General features: G+C 62.7%; 1 protein-coding gene across 4 annotated transcripts; it reads right to left on the reverse strand.

Moving 5' to 3' along the window:
- Positions 1-714: 714 nt before the first annotated feature.
- On the reverse strand, positions 715-25,180 carry ASMTL (acetylserotonin O-methyltransferase like). 4 transcript variants are annotated; one of them, XM_042973846.1, is made up of 13 exons: positions 24,969-25,180; positions 23,349-23,480; positions 22,106-22,153; positions 21,901-21,965; positions 21,039-21,100; positions 20,140-20,248; positions 19,028-19,403; positions 15,546-15,708; positions 10,630-10,805; positions 8,147-8,264; positions 7,199-7,342; positions 5,334-5,456; positions 715-977 (listed from the first exon to the last, which is right to left on the reverse strand). In XM_042973846.1, exons 1-13 carry the CDS (start codon positions 25,104-25,106, stop codon positions 754-756), a joined length of 1,878 nt encoding a protein of 625 aa, XP_042829780.1. In that variant the 5' UTR covers positions 25,107-25,180; the 3' UTR covers positions 715-753. The 4 variants fall into 4 exon arrangements, with proteins under 4 accessions (XP_042829780.1, XP_042829783.1, XP_042829781.1 ...); XM_042973847.1 differs by having other exon boundaries at positions 717-977; positions 25,014-25,180; XM_042973848.1 differs by lacking the exon at positions 715-977 and adding an exon at positions 3,581-4,625.
- Positions 25,181-26,937: the final 1,757 nt, after the last annotated feature.

Below are 26,937 nucleotides of genomic sequence, written 5' to 3' on the forward strand. Positions count from 1 at the left end.
CCCCAGGATCCCCCCCAGCATCCGGGCAGAGAGCGCGGGACACGGGGCGCCACAGGATCCCCTCCAGCATCCGGGCAGAGAGCGCGGGACACGGGGCGCCCCAGGATCCCCCCCAGCATCCGGGCAGAGAGCGAGGGACACGGGGCTCCCCAGGATCCCCCCCAGCATCCGGGCAGAGAGCGCGGGACACGGGGCGCCACAGGATCCACTCCAGCATCCGGGCAGAGAGCGCGGGACACGGGGCTCCCCAGGATCCCCCCCAGCATCCGGGCAGAGAGCGCGGGACACGGGGCGCCACAGGATCCCCTCCAGCATCCGGGCAGAGAGCGCGGGACACGGGGTGCCCCAGGGTCGACCTGCTGTAAGTCACGTGCAGAAACACATGGAGAACAGGCGTGAACGAGGAACACGCGCAGTCCCGGAGCGGGAGCCGGAGGGGCCCTTCCACCGCGCCCCTGGGGGACTGCAGGCCTTTCCAGAGGCCAGGAAGTGGGGGGGGCGGGGGGGGGGGAGGGAGTCTGCAGCCAAGTGGCCGGGGCCTCAGATGAGCGCCTGAGGGCACGGCCCTCCTGCCCACGCGACCGGGACCCACAAAGGAGCTCAGAGCAAGTGCGTTTTGCTGGTTTAATCCGTCTGGTTACACAAGCTGATCCGAGTAAATGTTGCACCTGACGCCCAAATCCAAATTCCAGCCTCCTCACCACCCCCCCCCCCCCCATCAGCCTCCTGGGAGAGCGTCACGCGCTGGCAGCCTCAGGGCGCCGACGACGCTCTGGTGCCCAGAACCACGTCCAGCCTGTCCCCCGCCTGCGCCACCTGCACGTCCCGGAACCCATGCTGCCCCAGCAGGCTGCGGTACTCGGCCAGGCTGCGCTCCCTGCCCTGGGCCTGCACCAGCGCGTTCAAGGCCGCCGGCAGGCTGGCCCGGGCCGCTCGCCGCTCGTCCAGGGCCGTTTCAACCACCAGGAGGCCACCGCCTGCGGACAACAGAGCCAGAGGGAGTCGTGGGCAAGATTCAGCGACGATGGGCGCTCGGAACTACCTTCGGGGAGGCCGAGGGCAGCGGAGGCCAAGGACGGCGCGCGCCAGGCCGCGGGGAGGGCGAGGCGACCGCGCGCGCGCCAGGCCCGTGGGGAGGCCGAGGCCGGCGCGCACCGTGGAAGCGGAGAAGGGCAGAGACAGACAGAGACACGGAGGGAGAGAGGGGAACACAGGCAGACGGGCAGGGGAGCAGCCGGCAGTCTCAGGGCCCAGCCTGGGGGTGTGGGGGGAGGGTGCCCGGTGCACAGGGACACAGATTCAGCGCGTGGGGGAAACCAGTCCGGGGCTGGGGGTGCAGCACGCAGGATGCCATCAGGCAGCGCGCATTCACTCTGGGAATGCCCCAAGCGGGCTGCCTGGCTCCGGGAACTCTGGGTGATGACCGCACGAGAGCGGGGCTTGAAGCACAAAGTGGGTGCGTGTGTACGCGCATGTGCACGGCCGTGGACGCGTCTGTCTGGGCGTCTACTTGTTTTCAAAAGCGTTCATGACGGAGAAACCAGGCCAAGCAAACAGCACCCTCGATCAAAAGAGGCCGGGAGGAAACTTGTATATGTTTGCTCCTTTTCTGTGTTTTTTTTTTTTTTAATTTTAAAAAGTTTATTTATTTTAGCGGGGAGGGGCAGAGGCGGAGGGAGACGAGGAATCCCAAGCAGGCCCCTCAGCGTCAGCACAGGGCCCCACCCGGGGCTCGATCTCGTGAACCTGAGCCGAAACCAGGAGTCGGACGCTACGCTGCCTGAGCCACCAGAGGCCCCTGCCGATTTTGTCAAAGGGGGGTCCGCAGAAAAGGGACACAGGAGACAGGGACACAGCAGTGACACACGTGGCTGGCTTCCGCTGCGTCTTCTGCTGTTGGTTGTACGCACTTGGCCGACGTGGGATCCGGGCGTTTGCTCCCTCGGTATCGTAACAATCTGGGTTTTTCAAAGTAACATATGCATGCGGTTCAATGGCCCGGCTCCGAAAGACTGAATGTTAGCACTGGGCGCTGGGAGGGGCGCCTGGGTGGCTCCGTGTAGCGTCCCACTTCGGCTCAGGTCACGATCTCGAGGGCTCAGGTCACGATCTCGAGGGCTCAGGTCACGATCTCGCGGGCTCGTGAGTTTGAGCCCCGCGTGGGGCTCTGTGCTGAGGCTGGGAGCCCAGAGCCTGCTTTGGATTCTGTGTCTCCCTCTCTCGCTGCCCCAACCCACTCGCATTCTCTGTCTCAAAAGTAAATAAACATTAAACACACACACACACACACACACACACACACACACACACACACACACACAAAACCAGGCACTTTGAGCTCTTTCCTGCAGCCCCTATGTTGCAAGGACCTGAATATTTACGGAGCGGCTCCAGCCAGCAGGGGAGAGGGTCGGAGGACCCCTGCACCCTCCCCACCTCCCCCCGCCAACCCTGCACAGAATAAACCGAGGAGCAGCTTAACTGCCTCCACGCTGTCTCCTGAGGGAGCTGAGGACTCAGCGCTCATTCCCCAACCCCGCCTCCTCTCCAGCGGATGATACAGTGTTGCTGCTTTGTGAGCACTTATTCCCTGCGGGCTCTGTTCCAGGCCCTGGGAATGCAGCGGGGACTAAACAGGCACAGACGCGCCCTCCAGGGACACATCCTCCTGCTCAGCAGCCTGACTGTCCGTGTGAGCTGTAAATTTCTGCCTCTCCATGCCAGTGAGTCTGTCCTGAGGCTGTGGTAACAAATGACCACAGACCAGTCATTTACTCTCTCCTCAGCCATGCAAGTCACAACTCTGAGACCCAGGAGGGGCAGGACCACTGAGATCCAGGCAGGGCAGGGCCACTGACATCCGGGAGGGGCAGGACCACCGAGATCCAGGAGGGGCAGGGCCCCTGAGATCCAGGCAGGGCAGGGCCACTGACATCCAGGAGGGGCAGGACCACTGAAATCCAGGCAGGGCAGGACCACTGAGATCCAGGCAGGGCAGGGCCACTGACATCCAGGACGGGCAGGACCACTGAGATCCAGGCAGGTCAGGACCGCTGAAATCCATGCAGGGAAGGGCCACTGACATCCAGGGGGGGCAGGACCACTGAAATCCAGGCAGGGCAGGACCACTGAGATCCAGGCAGGGCAGGGCCACTGACATCCAGGACGGGCAGGACCACTGAGATCCAGGCAGGTCAGGACCGCTGAAATCCATGCAGGGAAGGGCCACTGACATCCAGGGGGGGCAGGGCCACTGAGATCTAGGCAGGACCGCGGAGGTCCAGGCAGGACCACTGAAACCCAGGTGGGACAGGACCACTGAGATCCAGGAGGGACAGGACCACTTAGATCCAGGCAGGGCAGGGCCACTGAGACCCAGGGGTGGCAGGACCACGGAGATCCAGGAAGGACAAGACAGCTGAGATCCAGGCAGGGCAGGGCTGCTGAGATCCAGGAGGGTCAGGACCGCTGAGACCCAGGCAGGGCAGGGCCGCTGAGATCCAGGCAGGGGAGGGCCACTGAGATCCAGGCAGGGCAGGGCCGCTGAGATCCAGGCAGGGCTGTGCCCCCTCCAGAGGCTCCAGGGGAGGGTCCTTCCTGTCTTTTCCAGCTTCTGGGGCTCCAGGCGTCCTTGGGCTTGTGGCCGCGTCCCTCCCGTCTCTGCCTCTGCCTTCACGTGGCTTCTCCTCGGTGTCCGTGTGTCGCCTTCCGTCTCTTACAAGGACACCTGCCATTGGATTCAGGGCCCCCCTCCTCCAGGATGGGCTCTTCTCAGATCCTTCCCTTACTCCCATCTGCAGACACCCCGTTTCCGAATGACTTCCTGTTCGCGTGTTCCCAGCGGATGTGAATTCGGGGGGTGGGAAGGGACTCCGATCCTGCTGCTACAGGGACCGACAAGGATGCCTTAGCTCTGTTGTCTTCTTCGGCACAGACATTTCCTCATTTCATAAGAAGTTGCTTCATTTCCTCTGCAGCTCTCCTAATGTGTTCCCAAACGCTCGGGTAGATTCGCCAACACGTTGCGATACTGTTTCCAAACCCTGGGACGCGTGACATAACTCATCTGGGCCCCCGTCTCTCAGTGTGCGGCCCCCCGGGGCCTGTCCCCACCCCTCCCCCGTCCCCGCCCGGGCCGTCACCTGGGGCCCCCACCTTGTCCCGCGGCCGAGCAGCTCTGGTAACCAATTCCAGGCCGTCTGTCTCTCCTTCCCCCCAGATCGTCTCCAGGAGCCTCCTCAGAATGGCAGGGGTGGGCGTCAGGCGCATGGAGTCCACAAACGTCTGTGGGACTTTTCCGCGTCCACAGACGTGACCCAGGAATGTGGGCATCTGTGCAAATAGGTTTCCCGCGAATTTATCACACGGCCAGGCTGCTCTTGAGGGACTCTGGGTGCTTCTGGAGCCAGTCACTGGTGTGTGACTGCATTTCCACACACGCTCGTCCCTGGGTCCCCAGCATAAGCAGAGACGGGCTTCCCGGGTCTGCAGGGCATCGGCGCCCTCCAGGGGAGGGGCTGGGTATGGGGGCAGTGGGGCCATGGCTCATGTTACGAGTCATTGAGGCGGGGCTGCAGGGCCCAGATCATCGTTGGGCATCATTCCGCGTGGTCCTGTGAAGCTGCCTTTTGGATGAGATTATCATCTAAATGTGCGACCTGGGGCAAAACAGCTGGCCCTCCGTGGCGTGGGTGGGCCTCGTCTAATCAGTTGAAGGCCTCAAGAGAAAACACACCGCCGTCCCCCCGGAGGAGGGAATTCTGCCTCCAGCCAGTGTTGGGACTAGTCCCAGGTCTCTGGCTGCCTGCAGATTTGGGGAGTCCCAACCTACACAATTACACTTGACCCTTGCTTCGCTCTTTGTGCAAAATATGAGACCGAAAATGACGGTTGTTTCTGGCAAACTGAAAAGTGAACTGCTGTTTCGTGTTCCCTAACCGCACGGGGAGGTAACAGAAGTGTCTCGCACGTCACCAGGCGCTCGGGGCACGGGAATACGAGCTGCGCTTTGCGCCACTGGGACCTCGGAGGCCTGGGAAGGGGCCCCCGGGTGGGGGTTGGGTATGCCCTGCTCCAGGCCCCCTGGGACACAGGCTGCGGCGTCCGGCAAACCTCCGAGCCTGAGAACACAGATGCCGGCACTTCCTGGGGCCAGGACGGGGAGACTCGGGTGAGGAGGTCCCAAAGCTGCGGCCGCCCTCCTGGCGCCTCCTGCACGTCCGCAGGGGGCCGGCAGAGTGCGCGCGGGGGCGCAGGGGCGCCTGGCTGTCGGTAAAACCCTCCCTTTCCCTCTCTGCAAGCGGAGGGAGGACGCGCAGCGGGAGGGGTCTCACCTGGCTTGCAGCTGCGGGACACCCGGCTCAGTAGCTCGTGCACTCTGTCGTCCGCCCAGTCGTGGAGAATTCTGGAAAGGACGTACAGCTGTGCGTCCGGGAGGTCGTCCTTGAAAAAGTCACCTGGTTGGAACGGGAGACGTCGGGAGTCGGGGACACCAGGGCTGGCGCTCCATGACGCGAACACAGGGCCGCGCCGCTCCCGCCCCGCTCCGAGAAATGCCATGTCCCCAACCCCAACACGGTCCAGTCCTAACCCCGGTCCCATGGCGCGTCGGCCCCCGGGCCGGGCCACGGCGGTCGCGAGTGCCGGGTCGGCTCCCGCCTTCACAGCTGCCCCTGGAAGTTCTCCACCACGTCTGACTCCAGGCTTTCCGGCGCCAGCTCTTGGGTGACTTCCCTTCGTGCCCTTGGTTGGTCGTGGAACCTGTGGACGCCCACCTGCGCCCTCGCACCCCCCCTCCTGCCCCCTTGCACGCCCCCCCACTTGCGCCCTCGCGCCCCCCCTGCCCGTCCCCCTCCATCGTGCCCCCTAGCATGTCCCCGCCCGTGCCCTCACGCCCCCCTGCTTGCGCCCTCGAGCCCCCCTCGCACTCCCTGCCCCCTCGCACCCCCCCCACTTGTGCCCTCGCGCCCCCCCCGCCTGCCCCCGCCTACGCCCTCGTACGCCCCTCCGACTGTGCCCCCTGGCACGCCCCCACTTGCGCCCTTGTGCCGCCCCCCCCCCCCCCCACCTGCGCCCTCGCACGCCCCAGCCTACACTCCTGCGCCCCCCCACCTGCACCCTCGCACGCCCCCTGCCTGGCCCTCGCGCCCCCCTCCTGCACCGTTGCACGCCCCCGCACTTGCGCCCCCCGCCTGCCCCCTCGCACGCCCCCGCTCATGCCCTCGCACCCCCCCTTGCACTCCCCGCCTGCCCCCTTGCGCCCTCGCCCCCCCCCCGCCTGCGCCCTCGCGCCCCCCGCGCCTGACCCCTTGCACCGCCCCCTCCTGCCCCCTTGCACGCCACCCCACTTGCGCCCCCCTGCCTGCCCCCTTGCACGCCCCCCCGACCGTGCCGCCTCGCACTCCCCCCGCCCCCTTGCACACCCCCCCACTTGCGCCCCCCCGCCTGCCCCTTTGCACGCCCCCCTGACCGTGCCCCCTCGCACGCTCCCGCCTGTGCCCTCGCGCCCCCCCTCGCACCCCCCCACTTGCGCCCTCGCGGCCCCCCCACCCCCCGCCTGCCCCTGCCTACGCCCTCGCACGCCCCTCCGACCGTGCCCCCGGCACGCCCCCACTTGTGCCCTCACGCCCCCCCCCCGCCTGCCCCCTCGCACGCCCCCACCTGTGCCCTCGTGCCCCCCAGCCTACACTCCTGCGCCCCCCCCACCTGCACCCTCGCACGCACCCCGCCTGCGCCCTTGCACGCCCCCCCACTTGTGGCCCCCCCGCCTGCCCCCTTGCACGCCCCCCCTGACCGTGCCCCCTCGCACGCCCCCGCTCATGCCCTCGCGCCCGCCGCGCCTGCTCTCTCGCACGCCCCTGCCTGCCCGCTTGCACGCCCCCCCCCCACTTGCGCCCTCGCGCCCCCCCCGCCTGCACCCTGACTGCTTCCAGCGCCACAGCCCCACTGCTCTCACGAGTGCAGACACACACGTGTGTGCACACAGAGACCTGTCTACACGCACACACAGATATCACACGCAGATACACACACGTGCAAACACAGATACACGCGCACAGACCCGACACCCTCAGACACACGTGCAAACGCAGGTACACGCGCACAGACAGGCGCAGGCCCCGCACGCACACCCACGCTGTGCAGAGGCGAACGCGGTTGGCCCAACGCCGACCCAGAGCGCAGAGAAAGCTGCGTTTACCTGGCACGAAGCGGAGGCGCTCTGGCTGCCGGCCCTCGGGGTGAAAACTCGACACGTGCTCGATGACCTCCGGGAGGTCAAACACGGTCACCTTCAGACGCGGGTACTCCCGGGCCAGCTCTCGGGCCAGGGCACCTGTGCAGCCTGCGGGGATGCAAACACACACACACAGGGTCACCTGACCCGCCCAGCGCACCACACCCCTGGCGGGTCTCCAAGATGGCCCCTTGGCAAAACCAGAATGACGTCTGAGAACACGGCTGGAGGCCCGGTCTGGGAACGGAAGCCAGCGGCGGGCAGAGATCTCTGAGGTCTCACGCAGCCCTTGGGACCTTGCTGGCCCAGCGCACATCAGTGGGGGCGGGGCGGGGTGGGGGGGGGGGGCACAGACGCACAGAGGGAGCATCAGAGCCCAGCTGGGAAGGGAGGAAGCCACACTCTTATCGTCTCTTTTCCGCTGCCGGAATGTGGACGACATGGCTGGCGCCACAGCAGCCACTCTGGGCCACCAGGAGGAACGGTGTGCAGGTGGCAGGGAAATGAAAGCCAGCAGCTCTGGGCTCCCCCTGGGACCCCTAATCCCACTGTACCCCTTGGGCAGGCATCAGCTCACGTCTGCTGCCCTGGGGTAAGGAGCGAGTTGGAATAGGGTGGCAGGTATATGGGCATAATTAGACCCAACAAGACGGGGTCAGATGGCTCTGCAATCCTCTCCCCCAAATCGGTAGCCAGCAGAAAGGGCCCCATAACCTCTAGGACCCACCCCTAGGGCCTCCTTGGACTTGGGGATGTCCATCCAAGTCCCGGCACCCGCCACAGCCAAATTCCTGGCCTTATGCTTGTAAAGCCGTAAACCGGCTTTGGACGTCTTCTCAGCAGATGAGGTGGCCACGACCTAACGCAAGAAATGCACCCGATGCCTGGCGGGGGTCGGGGCGTGGTACTCACCTCCTAGGTCACAGGCAGAGGTGAATCGGGACAGGTCGAAGGCCGTGGCCACCTGGCGAGCTGTCAGCTGGGTGAGGCCGTGCATGGCTCGCATGAAACGCAGCCTCCGGTCCCTGCTCTGAAACAGAACGGGGTTTGAGGAGACCCACACGGGGGCCCAGGGGAGCCTGCGCACTGGCTGTGGTCCCACCCGGGGGTTCTGAGGGTAGGGAGCTCCACAGGGAAGGGCGTGGGGGGGGGGGGAGGAATAGGGCCTGCAGGGCTGCAGGGGAGGGGGGAGGAGGTCAGAGCCTGCAGGGCAGGGGGTTGTGGGGGCAGGGCCTGCAGGGGAGGGGGCCAGGGGTCAGAGCCTGCGGGGGCAGGGGGGCAGGGCCTACAGGGGAGGGGGGAGAGGGTCAGAGCCTGTCGGGCAGGGGGTTGGGGGTACAGGGCCTGTGGGGGAGAGGGGGGATCAGAGCCTGCAAGGGAGGGGGTTCAGGCGGCAGGGCCTGCGGGAGAGGGGGTTTAGGGGTCAGAGCCTGCGATGGAGGGGATTCGGGGGTCAGAGCCTGCGGAGGAGGTGGGTCTGGGGGGTCAGAGCCGGGTGGGGAGGGGATTCGGGGTGTAGGGCCCGGCTGTTGGGGGGGGGGGTTGGGCACAAGGCCTGTGTGGGAGGGGCTTGGGGGGCAGGGCCTTCGGGGGACAGGGGGTCTGAGCCTGGCTGGCAGGGGTTCGGGGCGCAGAGCTGGGCGGGGAGGGCATTCGGGATGGAGGGCCCAGCTGGGAGGGAGTTTGGGGGACAGAGTCCGGCAGGGAGGGGGTTTGATGGGGGGGGGGTGCAGGGCCTGGCAGGTAGGGGGTTGGGGGCGAAGCCAGAGGGGAGTGATGGGGAGTGGATCTCATGGGGCAGAGCTGACCCAGGAAGGGGCCTGGGGGGATGGGCAGGGCCTGGCGTGGAGGGTGTTTGGTGGGGGGGTGCAGGGCGGGGCGGGGTTTGGTGGGGCCAGGCCGGGCCGGGCTGCGTGGGGGGGATCTTGTGGGGCAGAAAGAACCAGAGTGGGGCGGAGCCCGGTGGGCAGAGCTGAGCAGGGGGTGCAGGGGAGGGGCGGGGCCGAGCTGAGTAGGGCGGTCCGGGGCGGCAGGGCTGAGTACAGCCCAGAGAAGGGGCTGGTCCTTCAGGCTGTCAGCTCCCCTGGGATGTGCGGGACCTAACAGACGCCTGCATCTCCCCGTCTGAAGCCAGTGAATGGGGACCGTCACCCCGGAGGCCGCCACCAGCCCCGCGCAAGGTCTGGATGGACACGAAGCAGGAGAAGGGAAGGGGTCGGGTCCCCCGCTGGCCCCTGCAGCCGTCGCCGCACTCGCTGGTGACAGGCTGACTGTTTACAGAGACACTGGCCCCTCCCCCAGCCCCCCCCACCCCCCACCCCGTGGGGCCCCGTGTGGCTTCTCTGTCCCTCCCGCCCAGTCTCTCTCTGTCTCCAGGAGTGCGGGTCTCTCTGGGTCTCCGTCTTTGCGTGTCTCGGTCTTCGTCAGAGACACAACGTTTGTGTCCTCCCCCCACTGGCCCCCAATTTCCTATGTGAAACCCCAACCCCCAAGGGGACGGTCTCAGGAGTGGGGGGGGGGGGGGCTCTGGGTGGGGCGGGTCACCGGGTCATGACGGTGGACCCCCGTGGGGGATTCGTGCCCTTATGGACTAGGCTGCAGAGACCCCCGGCCCCTCCCACCCCGAAACGACAGCCGGATGGGAGGCGGGAAGCAGGGGTGTCCGGACCCCGAATCTGCAGGTGCCTTGACTCGGATGGATTTCACCTCCGGAACCGTGGGGAGTAACTGCGCGCTGTTTGTAAGCCTCCAGCCTTGTGAGCCCAAGCGACGGGGACAGCCCGTCTGGGTCCCTGCCGCCCGGCCCTGATGCAGGCCCCGTGCTCTGGCGGACCCGTTCCTGCATCGCGCGGGGAGCCCGACCCGGAGCCCTACCTGCGCTCTGCCCTGAGCAAAGGCTGCCAGGGACGCAGGCGGCGGATGGCCGCGCCCACCCCAAAGCACCCACCGGGCCCTGCCCTGCAGACACACGCAGCTTTAACGTCAACTCCCAAAGGTTCCCCAAAGGGAAAGGGGAAGGAGGGGGGGACAGCAGGAAGACTCTGCAGACCGAGCTCGAGCGACAGGGTCCGTGCGATGGAACCCCACGCGGGAAACGCGGTGCCTTCATTCCGTGCCACCTGCTGGGCCCTTCCTGCGAGATTCCCGTCCGCACCCCGCAGGCCCACGGCACCTGGCCGGCCCCCGCGCCACGCCCCCGCCAGGCCTCCCACCCACGCCGGCTGCCCGTACCCCCACCCCCCCCACCCCCACGTGATCCTGCTGTCGCGACGGCCAACGGTCAGCGGGTTTGCAAGACGGCCCGGTCAGCCCGGCGGCCAGAGCGCGGATCCGTGCCCGTGGGTGCTTCTGTGGAGCACGCGCGGTGTGCACACACGCGTCCTGATGTTCGCTACCTGAGACGGGTCCTCCGCCGGCCTCCCCGCAGCCGCGCGGGGTCCCTGTCGCACCGCAGACTCCAGGTCTGTGAACACGGTCCAGGCGTGCTCATCGTTGTACGCGACGAAGCCGTGGAGAGAACACGCGCCCTCCGAAGCCAGGTGCCGGCTTGCCAGCTGCGTGTTACCGTAACCTGACACGAGAGGGGCGTCATGCGGGCTCTAGCGGACGCCCCGGCGCACCTCCCACGTGGGCAGCCACGGCCTGGCGTCCTGGGGGCTGGCGCCAACCTCACCCACCTGAGCGGGGCACGACGCACGCTCAGGGGGCGCCCCCGCGGGGACACAGCCCAGACCGGTGCCGATACCGACTCACGGGTAACCCAAAGAGACGGGGTTTCGAAGGTGTGGTTTGATGTCTAGAAGCAGCGGACTTGAAGTAAGGGAGGTGACCTTCAGCAATGTGGGTGGGCCCCATCTAATCAGTGGGCGGCGTTAAAAGCAGTGATGAGATTTCGCTGACAAAGAAGCAATTCTGCCTCAAGACCTGAGGACCAGCATGTACTGATTTCCCAGGCGGCCGGCCGGCCTGCCCTACACATTTCAGGTGCCACAGCCCCGCCACCGAATGAGCCACTGCCCTGAGATACACCACCAGCTGTAGATCCCGTGGGTTCTAGTTCTCTGGAGAGCCGGCACTGGTGTGGGGCCCCTCCTGTCTCGCCCGAGCCATCTGTCTGCAGGACGTGGCCCCCCACCCTGCATCTAGAGAACACAGGCTGGGGGTGCAGGCAGCTGATGGTGGCTGAGACCCCCATCTGTGAGCGGGAGGCCCCAGGGATCCTCCGAGATAACGGCACATCCCACCCTTTAACACTTAAACGTTCTTAGTTCTTCGCCTTTGGAAGAGGACACACGTCCCACGCGCACACGGGAGAACTGTTCCCGGGGTTCTCCCGCAGAACCGTGCGAGGCGTGGGCCAAAATGTGGGAGAAGCTCCTAAGTGATTAAAAGTCTGGATGCTGGAGCTTTCTGGATGCTCGGTCATCATAGACGAGATCATTACAGTGGTCTGGCTGGGGGAGAGTTCTGCTTCCCAGGCTCCAAATCTTAACCACAGATTTCTACGCCTTTTGTACCGAGGGCAGCTTCTGGGGCCTGGGCCAGCACCCCACTTTCCTCCTGGTCACAGAAGCAAAGCGGCCTCTCCTGCCCTGGGGTCCTTCACCCCCTGCCACTCCCAAGCTGCTCAGGGACCATCCATAGGACCCTCTGCTCTGAGACCAAGTGCCACAACGCTGTTTCAGGAAACACATTGTCATCCATACATCTATCATCCGTCCATCTATCTACTTACCCATCCATCCATCCATCCATCCAACCATCCACCCACCCACCCACCCACCATCCATCCATCCATCCACCTATCTATCCATCCATCCATCCACCTATCTACCCATCCATCCATCCATCTACCTCCCTATCCATCCACCCATCCATCCATCATTCCCCTATATTCATCCATCCATCCATCCATCTAACCATCCACCCACCCACCTACCATCCATCCATCCATCCATCCATCCATCCATCCATCCATCCATCCACCTATCTACCCACCCATCCATCCATCCACCTACCTACCTACCCATCCATCCATCTATCCATCCACCCACCTATCTATCTGTCCATCCATCCATCCATCGATCCATCCACCCACCCACCTACCCACCTTTTCATTCATCCAACCTTCACCCATCAATCTTTCCATCCATCCTTCCATCCATCTACCTACCTACCCATCCATCCATGCATCCACCCACCCACCCACCCATCCATCCATCCATCCATCCATCCACCATCCATCCACCCACCTAACCATCCATCCATCCATCCATCTATCCATCCACCCACCCCCCTACCCACCTTTTCATTCATCCAACCTTCACCCATCAATCTTTCCGTCCATCCTTCCATCCATCTACCTACCTACCCATCCATCCATCCATCCATCCATCCATCCACCATCCATCCACCCACCTAACCATCCATCCATCCATTGATCCATCCATCCATCCACCTACCCATCCATCCATCCATCCATCCACCCACCTAACCATCCATCCATCCATCCATCCACCCACCCACCCACCTTTTCATTCATCCATCCTTCACCCATCAGTCTTTCCATCCATCCTTGCATCCATCTACCTACCTACCCATCCATCCATGCATCCATCCACCCACCCCCCTACCCACCTTTTCATTCATCCATCCTTCACCCATCAATCTTTCCGTCCATCCTTCCATCCATCTACCTACCTACCTACCAACCCACCCACCCATCCATCCATCCACCCACCCACCCACCTTTTCATTCATCCATCCTTCACCCATCAGTCTTTCCATCCATCCTTGTATCCATCTACCTACCTACCATCCATCTATCCATCCATCCACCCACCTACCCATCCATCCATCTATCCATCCACCCACCCCCCTACCCACCTTTTCATTCATCCATCCTTCACCCATCAATCTTTCCGTCCATCCTTCCATCCATCTACCTACCTACCTACCAACCCACCCACCCATCCATCCATCCACCCACCCACCCACCTTTTCATTCATCCATCCTTCACCCATCAGTCTTTCCATCCATCCTTGCATCCATCTACCTACCTACCCATCCATCCATGCATCCATCCACCCACCCATCCATCCATCCATCTATCCATCCACCCACCCCCCTACCCACCTTTTCATTCATCCATCCTTCACCCATCAATCTTTCCATCCATCCTTCCATCCATCTACCTACCTACCTACCAACCCACCCACCCATCCATCCATCCACCCACCCACCCACCTTTTCATTCATCCATCCTTCACCCATCAGTCTTTCCATCCATCCTTGCATCCATCTACCTACCTACCATCCATCTATCCATCCATCCACCCACCTACCCATCCATCCATCTATCCATCCACCCACCCCCCCTACCCACCTTTTCATTCATCCATCCTTCACCCATCAATCTTTCCGTCCATCCTTCCATCCATCTACCTACCTACCTACCAACCCACCCACCCATCCATCCATCCACCCACCCACCCACCTTTTCATTCATCCATCCTTCACCCATCAGTCTTTCCATCCATCCTTGCATCCATCTACCTACCTACCATCCATCTATCCATCCATCCACCCACCTACCCATCCATCCATCTATCCATCCACCCACCCCCCTACCCACCTTTTCATTCATCCATCCTTCACCCATCAATCTTTCCGTCCATCCTTCCATCCATCTACCTACCTACCTACCAACCCACCCACCCATCCATCCATCCACCCACCCACCCACCTTTTCATTCATCCATCCTTCACCCATCAGTCTTTCCATCCATCCTTGTATCCATCTACCTACCTACCATCCATCTATCCATCCATCCACCCACCTACCCATCCATCCATCCACCCACCCACCTTTTCATTCATCCATCCTTCACCCATCCATCCTTCCATCCATCTACCTACCTACCTACCAACCCACCCACCCATCCATCCATCCATCCACCCACCCACCTTTTCATTCATCCATCCTTCTACCCATCAATCTTTCCATCCATCCTTCCATCCATCTACCCACATACCATCCATCCATCCACCTTTTCATTCATCTATGCTTCCATCCATCAATCTTTCCATCTACCCACCTACATACCCATCCATCCACCCAACACCCACCATCCATCTGTGCATCCATCCATCCCTTCCTTCCATCCTTCCATATCGTCTTGCATCCATCTACTCACTTACGTATCCATCCATTTTTCCTTTTTTCCTTCCATCCATCCATGCATCCATCTGTCTGTCGATCCAAATCTCCTATCATCTGTCTACCTAGCTAGTTGTTATCACATCTACTACCAATCTGTATCTACGTACCCACGTATTTGTCTAAACAAGTAAAAACAAACACGTACCCATGCTGTACACATATATAATCCACTCGCTCTGTTTCTCTGCTGAACCCTGACTGATACAGCTTCTTTGAGACCAGAGCCCAAGAAAACGTCACTCTCCTATGGGCACCTGGGTGGGTCAGTCGCTTAAGCGTCTGACTTCAGCTCAGTCACGATCTCATGATCTCTTGGTCCGTGGGTTCGAGCCCCGCATCAGACTCTGTGCTGACAGCTCAGAGTCTGGAGCCTGCTTCCGATTGTGTGTCCCCCTCTGTCTCTGTCCCTCTCCTGCTCTCACTCTCTCTCTTCCTCAAAATAAACATTATAAAAAAAAATTAAAAAAAAAAAAGAGGACGCCTGGGTGGCTCACTCAGTTAAGCATCCGACTTTGGCTCAGGTCATGATCTCAGGGTTCGTGAGTTCAAGCCCCGCATCAGGCTCTGTGCTGACAGGTCAGAGCCTGGAGCCTGCTTCGGATTCTGTGTCTCCCTCTCTCTGCCCCTGCCTTGCTCTCACTCTGTCTCTCTGTGTGTCAAAAATAAACAAACATTAAAAAACACAAACAAGAGCCCAACTCTTGATTTCAGCTTAGGTCACGATCCCATGGTTCATGACATTGAACCCTGTGTTGGCTCTGTGGATACAGTGCGGAACCTGTTTGGGATTTTCTCACTCCCTCTGTCTCTGTCCCTCCCCTGCTTGTGCGCTCTCTCTCTCTCTCTCTCTGTCAGATAAATACAGATTTTTTTAAAAACCACTCTTCTGAAAGACACATACCCACACACACAGTTGTGTGTTTCCTTTCCCTCATCCTGTACTTCTTACCGTCGCTGAAAAGCCACGTTCTGAGGGCACAAGGATAGATGGTCGGGCCTTCCCTGCCCTGGTCCAGAAGCCACCTTCACTGGATGACTTCCTTCCAGCTGCAAAGATTCTCATCAGGACACTTCGCATGTCCCCTTACCTGTGTCTGTCTTCTCCAGTAATCCCAGGGCCACGCAGACATCCAGGAGCCGTCCAGTTCCACACACAGAGGCGTTAAGTTTGCGTGCAACATCCACCGCCTTCAGGGGGCCTTCCTCTTTCAGGACATCAAACACCTTCAGTTTGCAAGCCGTGAACAGAGCCTGTCCGTTAAAAACAACAACAGCGAGACTTACGACGGGACTTGTGCAGTGCCCTTCGCTCCCACAGACCCAAAAGTGGGAGGCCACAGCTATCAAAACTGTTCAACTTGTGCATGGAAGCTTCTTCTCCAGAGAACAGTGCATGCAGGCTCCAGCTGGTACCGGGCTCGCACAAGACAAAAGCACATCAGTGAATATCAAGGAGAAAAACTGTCCCATGGGAGAAAATCCAACGTGTTCGTATGTGGGGCTGAACTGTGTTCCCCCCAAGATCGATCTGTTGAAGCCCTACATCCCAGGACCTCAGGACGTGGCTGGATTTGGAGACAAACATGCCTGTCCTCAGGAGCAGAGGGTCTATGCAGCTCAGGACCCATGCTCACGTGGGTAATGCAAAAACCTTCTTCGCGTGTGGGGCGTGTCTGCTCTTCCAAAGGCCTCAGAACTCAGAACATTTAAGTGTGAAAGCCAAGGCACTGCCTCAGAACTCAGAACACTGCCGTTCTTCGTCTCCATCAGGCGTGTGGGGCCTTCTGTTGACAGACAGGGGTCTCACCCCCCATCACCTGTACCCCCACCTGGCCACGCAGAAACCTTCTTCGACAAGTGACGCCATTGCATGAAGGGCCCGACGATGCTGGCTTGTTTCTAGAACCCTCACGATGCACTAGCAACGTGACACGTGCTCCCTGAGTCCCTACGGCCCCGTGGCTGGGTCAGCTGACCGCCGGCAGACCTTTCTGCGAGAGCAATGGAACAGGTACGCAGAAGGAAACACGGGTAGGTGGGTAGACGGACAAACGGGTAGATGTTAGATCAGGCAGATAGGTGAGAGGTAGGCAGACACATAAATAGTTGGCAGACAGTCTGAAGACAGCTACACAGGTGGACAGGTAATCGGTGAGGGACGCTGCGAGGCTACGAGCGGAGGTAGGTGGCTGGGTGGACAGACCCCAGAGGGACACAGGTAGGTGCCGGGACCTCGGCACAGCTGCACCACGTGGGGACACCGTGCGCATGGTTATTCCCCGGGGACTTAGGTATTTTGGGCACAGCACACCAGAACCACCTCTCCCTCCTGACCCCAGAACTTCTCTCCTGGCGAGGCCGTCACAGGGGCGTGGCCGGGGCTGGAGCGGGGAGGGGCGGTCCCCAGTCCCACACCCACATCCCCACCTCTCCTCCAGACGTGGAGCCCCGCCCAGCCCATGCAGGGCTGTCCTCGGAAGCCGCTGGCAGGGCCGGCCACGTGGGGCAGCGAGGGGTTGCGGAGACGAAGGGCACAGCCAGGCGGGTGTGCGCGGGAGCCCACGGGAGCGCAGGGATGGCCGTGGCCGGCCCCGTCCTCAGCAGATACGGTGCAGGATGGCCGGGCAGGCTTCTGCCCCCCTGCGCTGGCCCGGCGGGCACGGGCAGCCGGCTGTTTCTCGGGCGGCATGTGACCGCGCACGCAGGAAGGAAACAGAGGCCGCGGCTACGCACCCAGCCGGCCCGCGGGTTCCCACCCCGCCTGGGACACTCTCCGGCTGGGCCAGCTGCCTCGGATCCCAAGGCCACAGCGGGAGGAACCCACAGATCCCTCCGGGCAGGGGGAGACCTCCCACCCGGCCTGGGGGGTGGCCCAGCACCTGGGCTCGTCTCCCGGGCTGGGGGAGGTCGGTCGGGGGTGCACCGCCGGCCCCAGGTGGGGTCCTGTGAAGCTCACCTTCCAACACCCCAGACACCGCGTCCCAGAGGGACACAGGCCTCTGCCCTCACAGCCCCGAGCACAAGTCCCACATTCCAGGCAGGACGAGCAGACCGGCAGGTCAGGTCACACACTCTCGGACCCAGAAGTCACCAGCTCTGTGTCAAGCCATTGACTGAAGGCAGAAAACCAGCTGGGGACACTGCAATGGGCTGAATAGGGGCCCCAACAGATATGCTGAAGTCTGAACCCTAGAACCTGGGAAGGGGACCTAATTTGGATACAAGCAAGGTCTCTGCAAACGTGAGTAAGTGAAGGATGTGGGATGAGCCCATCCTGGATCAGGGTGGCCCTAGGAAAACGGCAGGTGTCCTTGAAAGAGACAGAGGAGGACACACAGACACACAGGAGAAGCCACGGGAAGGCGGAGACGGGAAGGACGTGACCAGCGGTCCAGGGACATCGGTAGCCCAGAAGCTGCAAGTCAGGAAGGACCGTCCCCTGGAGCCTCTGGAGGCAGCACTGCCACGCCTGGATCTCAGTAGCCCTGCCTAGACCTCAGGGGTCCCGCCCAACGGGGTCTCAGTGCTCTTGCCCTGCCTGGATCTCAGCAGCCCTACCCTGCCTGGATCTCAGAGGCGTTGCCCTTCCTGGGTTTCAGCGGACCTGCCCTGCCTGGATCTCAGTAGCCCTGCCCTGCCTGGGTCTTAGTGGCCCTCCCCTGCCTGGATCTCAACGGCCCTGCCCCTCCTGGATTTCAGTGTCCTGTCCCACCTGGATCTCAGTGGCCCTTCCCTGCCTGGATCTCAGAGGCCTTGCCCTGCCCGGATCTCAGCGGCCCTGCCCTGCCCAGATCTCAGTGGCCCTGCCCTGCCCGGATCTCAGTGGCCCTGCCCCTCCTGGATCTCAGTGGCCCTCCCCTGCCTGGATCTCAGTGGCCTTGCCCTGCCTGGATCTCAGTGGTCCTGCCCCTCCTGGATCTCAGTGGCCCTGCCCCTCGTGGATCTCAGTGGCCCTGCCCCTTCTGGATCTCAGTGGCCCTGCCCCTTCTGGATCTCAGTAGCCCTGCCCCTCGTGGATCTCAGTGGCCCTGCCCTGCCTGGATCTCAGTGGTCCTGCCCCACCTGGATCTCAGTGGCCCTGCCCCTCCTGGATCTCAGTGGCCCTGCCCCTCGTGGATCTCAGTGGCCCTGCCCTGCCTGGATCTCAGTGGCCCTGCCCCTCCTGGATCTCAGTAGCCCTGCCCTGCCTGGGTCTTAGTGGCCCTCCCCTGCCTGGATCTCAACAGCCCTGCCCCTCCTGGATTTCAGTGTCCTGTCCCACCTGGATCTCAGTGGCCCTTCCCTGCCTGGATGTCAGTGGCCCTGCCCTGCCTGGATGTCAGTGGCCCTGCCCTGCCCGGATCTCAGAGGCCCTGCCCTGCCCGGATCTCAGCGGCCCTGCCCTGCCCAGATCTCAGTGGCCCTGGGCTGCCTGGATCTCAGTGGTCCTGCCCCTCCTGGGTCTCAGCGGCCCTGCCCCTCCTGGATCTCAGACTGTGGTCTCCAGAGCTGGGAGAGGACACACCCTGGGTTTTAAGCAGTCAGGGTAACGTCCTTCAGCACTGCCTGCCCAGGACACTCAGACCAGTACCTTGGATGCTTTAAAGCCGTCTATGAGGTCTAGAAGGTCGGACGGGAAGGGGGGCGGGTTCTCCACCAGCCCATTCGTGTCTGGGCCCTGGGGGCCAGCAGGAGCCTGTCCGGTGTGACCGTCAACCCCTGCCCTGCTGGGGCCGCAGCCCTCGTCCCCCTGAGCAGCCTCGCTCGCGATCTCGAAGGTGTCCACGGCGGGGATGGAGTCGTGCTTGACCCGCTGCACGTCCTCGCGGTGGGGCGGGCAGTACAGCTCCACCAGCTTCTTGCAGAAGTGGTTCAGCGGGAAGCCCACGACATTGAGGAAGTCCCCACGGACGTACTCCACCAGCATGCCGCCCAGGGCCTGGATCCCGTAGCCGCCGGCCTTGTCCCTGCGTGGGGCGGAAGGAGGCAGACCGGGGCGGGAGGGAGACACGGAGAAGTCGGAATGCGAGGGCTGCGCGGTAGTCCCGGGGGGGGGGGGAGCGCAGGGAGTACCCCGACCCCGGCCGTGCTCTTGTCCACATCTGCACCGCTGGCCCAGGAGCCTCTGTGGACCCCTCCTTAGGGACAGAGGATGGGCCTTCAAAGACCCTTTCCTGGACCCCGACTTGGCACGTCGTGGTTTCCATCCGACCCTCCCTCCTCTGCCTCCCGGACCCCAGGCTCCCAAAAGGACACAAGGTTTTGGTTCTGGGCGCCCCCAGCGATGAGACCGCCCCCCCCACCTGCATGCATGCACCTGTCCCTGGCCCGGCCCCGTTCCGGGGTGTCGGGGGAGCAGGCGTGTTAACCTGTGTGGCCTCCCAGTCCCATGGCGGCAGCACAGGGCGAAGGGCCTGACTGTTTCTCCCACTGTGAGTTGTTTCCTCATCCACTGCCCTGGAACCGGGCAGGTCGCCTCCTCAGCCAGCCCTGCTCGCACTCCTGGGCCCAGCCCCCACGGTACATCAGGACGGCAAGCGCACCACCGTGGACTGGATGTCTGTGTCCCCCCAGAATTCGTAGGGTGAGCTCTAACCCCCAAGGGGACGCTGTGACGAGCTGGGGCCTCCGGGAGGGGGTCCGGTCGGAGGCTGCAGCCGCCGTGCCGGGATCAGCGTCCCGTGAGACCCCGTGTGCACTCACATGGGCTCCCCGCTGTCGATGTACTCCCACAGAAGGTCCTCGGACAGCTCCGAGAACTTCACCGTGGTCTCCTCGTGGAACTCGCACACGTCCGTGTCCAGCTGGCCGTCTGCAACACAGAAGGGCGGGGCAGGTCAGGGCACGGGGCGGGCACACGGTCGGGCACCTGCGGAAAATCCGCCCCGGGCCTGGGGATACACAACTCGGGCAGGAACAGCTAGTGGAGAGGCGGGAACGGTGAACAGCAGGGAAAAGAAAGCTACAAGATCAGGGAAGGAGACCCAGGCCGGTGGGGGGCTCAGGTGTCCCTGTAGGGAACTGAACTTCGGGGTGGCCTCCGTGCCTCGGTAGGAGGTGAGAAACGTGCCAGGCACAGCCCAGCGGGCACCTTCTGCCAAGCAGGTCCTCAGCATTTTGGTGCTTAAAACAGATTTGTTCTGATGTTTATTTATTCGCGAGAGAGACACAGAGCACGAGCAGGGGGAGGGGCAGAGAGAGGGAGACATAGAATCCTAAGCGGGATCCAGGCCCTGAGCTGTCGGCACAGAGCCCGACGCGGGGCTCGAACTCACGGACAGCGAGATCATGACCTGAGCCGGAGTCGGACGCTGAACCGACTGAGCCCCCCCCCAGGCGCCCCCGTGTTCCTAGGATTTCAGGTTGCACAGCCAAGGCCCTCCCCCTTCTGGACTAAAGGTGGCACCTGTGTGGCTCGTGCTGGTCGGGGCACCCCGCCTCTCACAGGTGCTCAGCGAGAAGCGAACCGAGGCCTGAAGCAGCCCCGACTTTGGCAGGCAGGAGGGAGGGGAGGGCCCTCACGGCGGGACATAGAGGGCCCGGGGCGGCAGGACGCCCGGCTCCTCCCGCGGTGGCGCGGGGCCTGGGGAGGCAGCAGGTACCTTCGCTGCAGCAGTGGATGATGGCGACGCCCGTGAACACGCTGTGCTCCTTCCCGTTCAACCTGCAACGGACGACCCACATGCAGTGTGTCCACGGGGAGCGTGTGGGACAGCATGTTCCCTGCCACCCGCTCTTCGGAGGGTCTGTGCGCGTCCCTGCGGCACGGGGATGCCAGCCCACGGACAAGGCAGGGCCCAGGTGCGGAGACACGCTCACATGCGTGGGGGGCGGTGCTCGGCACGGAGGGACTCTGCCTGCCGGCCCGCTGTGCGCCTGCGCGCCGGCCCGCCTTCCTGTCTGCGCGCCTCCCAGCCTGAGCGCCTGCGCACCTGCCCGCCTCCCCGCCTGTGCGCCTGCGCACCTGCCCGCCCGCACGCCTGTCCACCTGCCTCGACTATCAACCAGCCCGCCTGCCCGCCTTCCAGTCTGTGCGCCTCCCTGCCTGTGCCCCTGCCCACCTGCCCACCTGCGCACCTGCGCGGACTATCAACCTGCTCGCCTGTCCCCCTGCGCGCCTGTCCGCCTACCCGTGTGCCCCGAGACCCTGTCCCCCTAGGGGGCGTGAGCACCGCATTAAGTGCGAGGCTGCGTCCTCTGATCTCACCCAAAAGAGTGGCCGGGAAGGCCCAGCACGGACCCTACCCAGGGACCCCACCCAGGGTGCGACCCAGGTACCTGGCTGGGACCTAACCCTGCCCCAGGCGGAGACGGCAGACCCCACCCTGGGCCCTAACCCTGCCCTGGGACCCACAACAGAGGAGCTGACCCCACCTCAGACCTTGACCCCGCCCAAGGTCCTGACCCCGCCCCAGGCTGTATCGGAGGCAAGGCTGCTTCCGAGGAGGACAGTCCGGGACCCACCTGGAGAGCATCCTGTATGCGTCTTGCTTGTCCGCTGGCTTCTCCAGAATCAGCCCCCCGATCGTCTGCAAGAGAACCAGGGCGGGGGGCGCTCACTGTCCCCAAGCCGGATCTGTGGAAGCCGCGATGTCCACACCTTGACTTCAGTCACCGAGGGCACACCAACCAGACTGGAGGCCAGAAAAGGGCCCCCAGGGGGACTCACCACGATGGTGTCGGCTCCGATGACGACGTCGGGGGCCCGGAGGTCTTTCTGGAAGAAATGCAAACTCAGCTTCGGAAATCACACCCGTGTGTCTTATGCAAATGCGCTGGCGGTGAGACGGGTGGTACTTCGGAAAGGAAGATGTGGGTGTCCTCGGTGTCCCCAGCAAGGACACGACGGTGACCCCAGGAGGCCTGCCCTGCAGGGCTCAGGACGTGTGGGGAGCTGTAGCCTGGAGGTGCTCTGTGGTCACATGATGGGGACAGCACCTGCCGGCTCCCTCCCCGACACCTGAGGGACAGCACTGCAAACCTCAGTGTCCAGTCCCATGGGCTCCGCCTCCCTCAGGGCAGGGGACCGTTGCAGGAGAGGTGGGTGAGGGCCCCAAGTCCTCCCCAAGCTATGCTGAATTAAAAAATAAAAGGACAAAACTGGTTTTTCGAACTGCTCAATGTGATTTGAGAAAAAAGTTCTCCAGACAATAAAATAAGTCCAGGTGGAAAATTCAGGCTTGGGGCTGAACGCACACATCTGAAGTCTGTATAGAACGTTGAACTTAGGTTAAAGTTAACATATTAACCTTTCCACTGCTGAAAATCAATCGGTCAATACTCCTTTATTTATACCAATGGTTGTTATACGGCACTGGGCACAAAGCACTCCCTATAGGACATTAGTTGCACATTAGTTGCAATAGTATATTATTTTAATACCAAGCAATGGATAATCTACATTAGTTCTGTATCATAAGTGATACTGTTGCAAAATAGGAGTTAATGATGCTATTGTTTTAATTACAACAGTATCTGCATATAACGTAGAATCTACGCTCCATAGACAAGCTCTGTTAAATAGTGTGTCATAAATGATGCTGTTACGTTCATTACAATAGCATATTACATAGTAATACACAGAAACAGACAAAGTGTGTTCATTCTTTGTTGGAAATGATATCACCACACTAATTGTGATTCTGGGCTACATGCTGGCATATGGTAATAAGCAACCTGTATTGATTCTTTACCGTCAATGACGCTCCTCTGTTAACGACAATTATGGAGGCTCATATCAAGGACACGGCCACAGTGATTGTAACAGCATGCGACACAGTAACCCTGAGCCATGGGTAGGCTGTTGGGGTTGCATACGGTAGACGGCACCGATCCGTGACATGTAGTTTAAAGCCGGAAAGTCCCATCCTCCCAAGAGAACAGGGAAGAAAGCAGTAGCAGGGCCCCCTTGCCTGGTGCATTCTGGAGGCCACCTCCAAGGCCTTCTGCTTCGCTGTTTCGATGGCGTAAGCATAAGGGGTGGCGAAGGCGGCTTTATCGAGCTTCTCTTTGAACCTGGACGGAACCACCTCAAACCTGAGACCCTGGAACAGGAGGAAGAGGGGGTCTGGAGGGTTTGTGGGAAGAGGGAAGGCCTCTGAGCAGAATGAGCAGGTTTCCCAGGAAACACGGCCTCCCCCCACGTGCCCTGTGTCTCCCTCACACCTCGTCACTGACTGCTGATGAGCTCAGCCAAGCAGAGCGGAGGCTGGCGGGGGCCCTGGCGGACCCGCCTGAAGGCACAGGTACCCTCGGCGGCCACACAGAGCCCAGCAGGAGAGTTGGGTGGGGTCTCCGGCTCTGAGGGGTCAAAGGGCTCCCAGAGTGTCACTGAGGCCAGGACATCACGCCCACGGGTGCACTAACAGCTGAAAACATACCGCCCACGCACAGGGCCACAAAGGGCGGACCTGTGAGGGAAGATGGCTGCTTTACCGTTGTCCCCAAACCCGTGTGCATGGGCAAGGCAGGCCCCAGTGGGGAGCCACTTGCGTAGAGAGTGACCCCCCCAGAGTCGTGTGGGGACAGGAATGTGGGCCTGGAACACAGAGGGTGTTTCCAACCCCACAGGCACCTTCCTGCACAGCTCCAGAGTGGCTCTCCTCATCCTGACCCTAACTCTCTAAAGGCCCCCCTGCAGCTGACCTCCTACACCCCCATGTCCCCTGGACTGCCCTGTGAGCCTTCCTTTGGTCTGTACCCCCCACAACCCTCCTCGGGAGGTACAGTGAGCACCCCTCACTCTGTACCTTCCCCGACCCAGGCCTCTGCCTGCCTCTGGGCTGTGCTGTGTACCTGCCCCTATCTCCGTACCCCCTTGGCCAGCACGCCACTAGGCCACTAGACCTGGCCTGAAGACTCTGGTCCCAGATCACACAGACCCCCACTATCCTGAGTCACTAGGACCCTGAGTCATTACGCCATGGCCCAAAGACCTCCAGTCTGCAGACCCCAGCTCCCAGCCCAGAGTCACTGGTCACTGCACCCCGGTCACCAGGGCCTCTGTCACTAGGGGTCCAGGGTCACCAGGCCCCTCACTACCTGGCCCTTGGTCACCAGGCCCTGGTCACCAGACACCCCCGGGGTCACCAAACCACACCCTCAGGTCACCAGGTCCCTGGTCACCAGACCACCTGGCACCAGGCCCTGGGTCACCAGACTCCGGGGAAAACCAGGTCCCCAGCGCCAGGCCCCTCCCTACCATGACCGCCCCCATCCCAGACCCTGAGGTCACTAGGTCCCTGGTCACACAGGCCCCCAGGACCAGAACCAGAAGCCCCGGTCACCAGACCCCCCTCCTCGGCACCCCAGGTCACCAGAACCCCGGCCCCAGGCCCCTATCAGGCCCCCCCAATACCCAGCCCCCATTGCCAGGCCCCGTTACCAAGACCCCAGGCACCAGGCCTCCAGGTCTCTAGACCTCGGGCCGCAGGCCCACCTGCCCCAGGTCCCCCGGCCGCATGCCCTAGGTCACTAGGTCCCCGGCCCCAGGCCCCCGCTCCAGGCCCCCCCGCCCCAGGAGACCCGGTCACCTGCCCGGCGCAGACCCCAGCCACAGGCCTGGCGCGGCCGCTCACCGCTTGGCTGAGGATCTCCCGGCGGCGCGGGGAGGCGCTGGCCAACACCACGCGCTTGTGCAGCAGCTTCCCGATCACCGGGCTCAGAACCATGGCACCGCGACCCCCGCCACCCCCGCGCACGGCCCCAGACCGCGAGCGCAGATCCGGATCCGGATGCCCGAGCCGCACGCTCCGGGACTAATGGAACCCCGCCCCCCAAGGCCCCGCCCAGTCCCGCCGGATCCCCGCCCCTTCACCCAGATCCCGCCCTATCCGCCCAGGCCCTCCGGAGCCCCGCCCCGCCCCCCAGATCCCGCCCCATCCGCCTAGGCCCGCCGGAGCCGCCCCCCCCAGATCCCGCCCCATCCGCCCAGGCCCGCCGGAGCCACGCCCCTCCACCCAGATCCCGCCCCGTCCGCCCAGGCCCGCCGGAGCCACGCCCCTCCACCCAGATCCCGCCCCGTCCGCCCAGACCAGCCGGAGCCCCGCCCCACCCCTAGATCCCTCCCCTTCCGCCCAGGCATGCCGGAGCCCCGCCCCTCCCTCCCAAGTCCAGTCCCCTGGCGGCGTGTGCCCTGCGCGCCAACGCACGCAAGCAGGTGCGCCCGCGGGGATGTGGTGGCGGGCGGGCTCCGGGAGCGCGAAGTCGTGGGGCCCCTGTGGAGCCGGGGATTTGGGGGCCGGGGAGGAGGAGATGGGAGTCCCTGGGAGGTGATGGAGGGGCGCGGAGATGGGGGGGTCTCCCTCGAACGCCCCTGGGGCGCGTAAAACGGGGGCTTCCTGGGAAGTGGCAGAGGCGCAGTCGGGGTCCCGGGAGGCGGTGGAGGGGCAGGGATAGGGGTTCTCCTGGAGGGGGCAGAATAGCCCTCGGTTGAGAACCACTGCCGCATAGAGATACACAGGTAAGCAGGTAGGTAGGTAGGCAGGCAGACAGACAGACAGACAAGGTCTCTCCTGCGGTGAGGCTTCCCAACCGCAGCAGTACTGACTTCTGGGGTTGGGTGATTCGTTGCACGATCCTCAGAAGCATCCCCAGTTTCCTCCACTAGATGGCGGGACCTTCCTCCCGAGTTGTGACAACCCAAATTCTCCCCTGAACGTGGCCGGGGTTTCCCCGGGCACCGAATAGCCCCTTGGTTGAGAATCCTGACCACGGCGAAGATCGATAGATGACCGATCGATAGGTAGATAGAGTCCCTCCTGTGAGGTCCGGGGTTCTCCGCCTCAGCACTACTGACACGTGGGGCTGGATGACCCTGTGGGGTGGGGCGTTCTGTGCGCGGTAGGGTGTGGAGCAGCGTGTCTGGTCTCCACCCCGCGCTGTCGTGACCTCCAGAAGTGTCCCCAGACGAATATACCCAGGTGCATCTAAACCGATACCCCCTGTCCCGTCCTTCTGACCCCCTGTGCCTGTCCATCCCAGGCCCACCCCGGACCCTCCCACGGAGCCTCTCTTGGTTACGGTCACCAGAGGGCTGGCCCCCACCAGCCAGCCCCTCGATGGCCATTCTGATTGCCTGCTAGCCTCGCCCGGGACAGCCGACCCCAAACATCCCAAGCACTTTTTAAAATTTTTTTAATGTTGATTTATTTATTTTTAGGAGAGAGAGAGAGAGAGAGAGCGCGCGCAGGGGAGGGGCAGAGAGAGAGAGAGGGAGACAGAATCCCAAGCAGGTGAGCACAGAGCCCGACGTGGGGCTTGAACCCACGAGCCGTGAGATCATGACCTGAGCCAAAGCCGGGAGTTGGATGCTTAACCGACTGAACCGCCCAGGCCCCCGGTCACGTTCTTTGGAAGTCAGCTCCTGATAGGTTCACCTTTCTGTTCCGCTCAACACGCCGTCATTTCTACGCACAAGTGCCCGCAAAGGCACCTGTGGACGGAAGTGTGCGCTGCTGGGTGGGCCTGGCCACACGTGACGTCAGGGGGTGGGCCGTGGGC

The sequence above is a fragment of the Panthera tigris genome, chromosome X (genome assembly GCF_018350195.1).
Source record: "Panthera tigris isolate Pti1 chromosome X, P.tigris_Pti1_mat1.1, whole genome shotgun sequence".
Classification (NCBI taxonomy): Eukaryota; Metazoa; Chordata; class Mammalia; order Carnivora; family Felidae; genus Panthera; species Panthera tigris.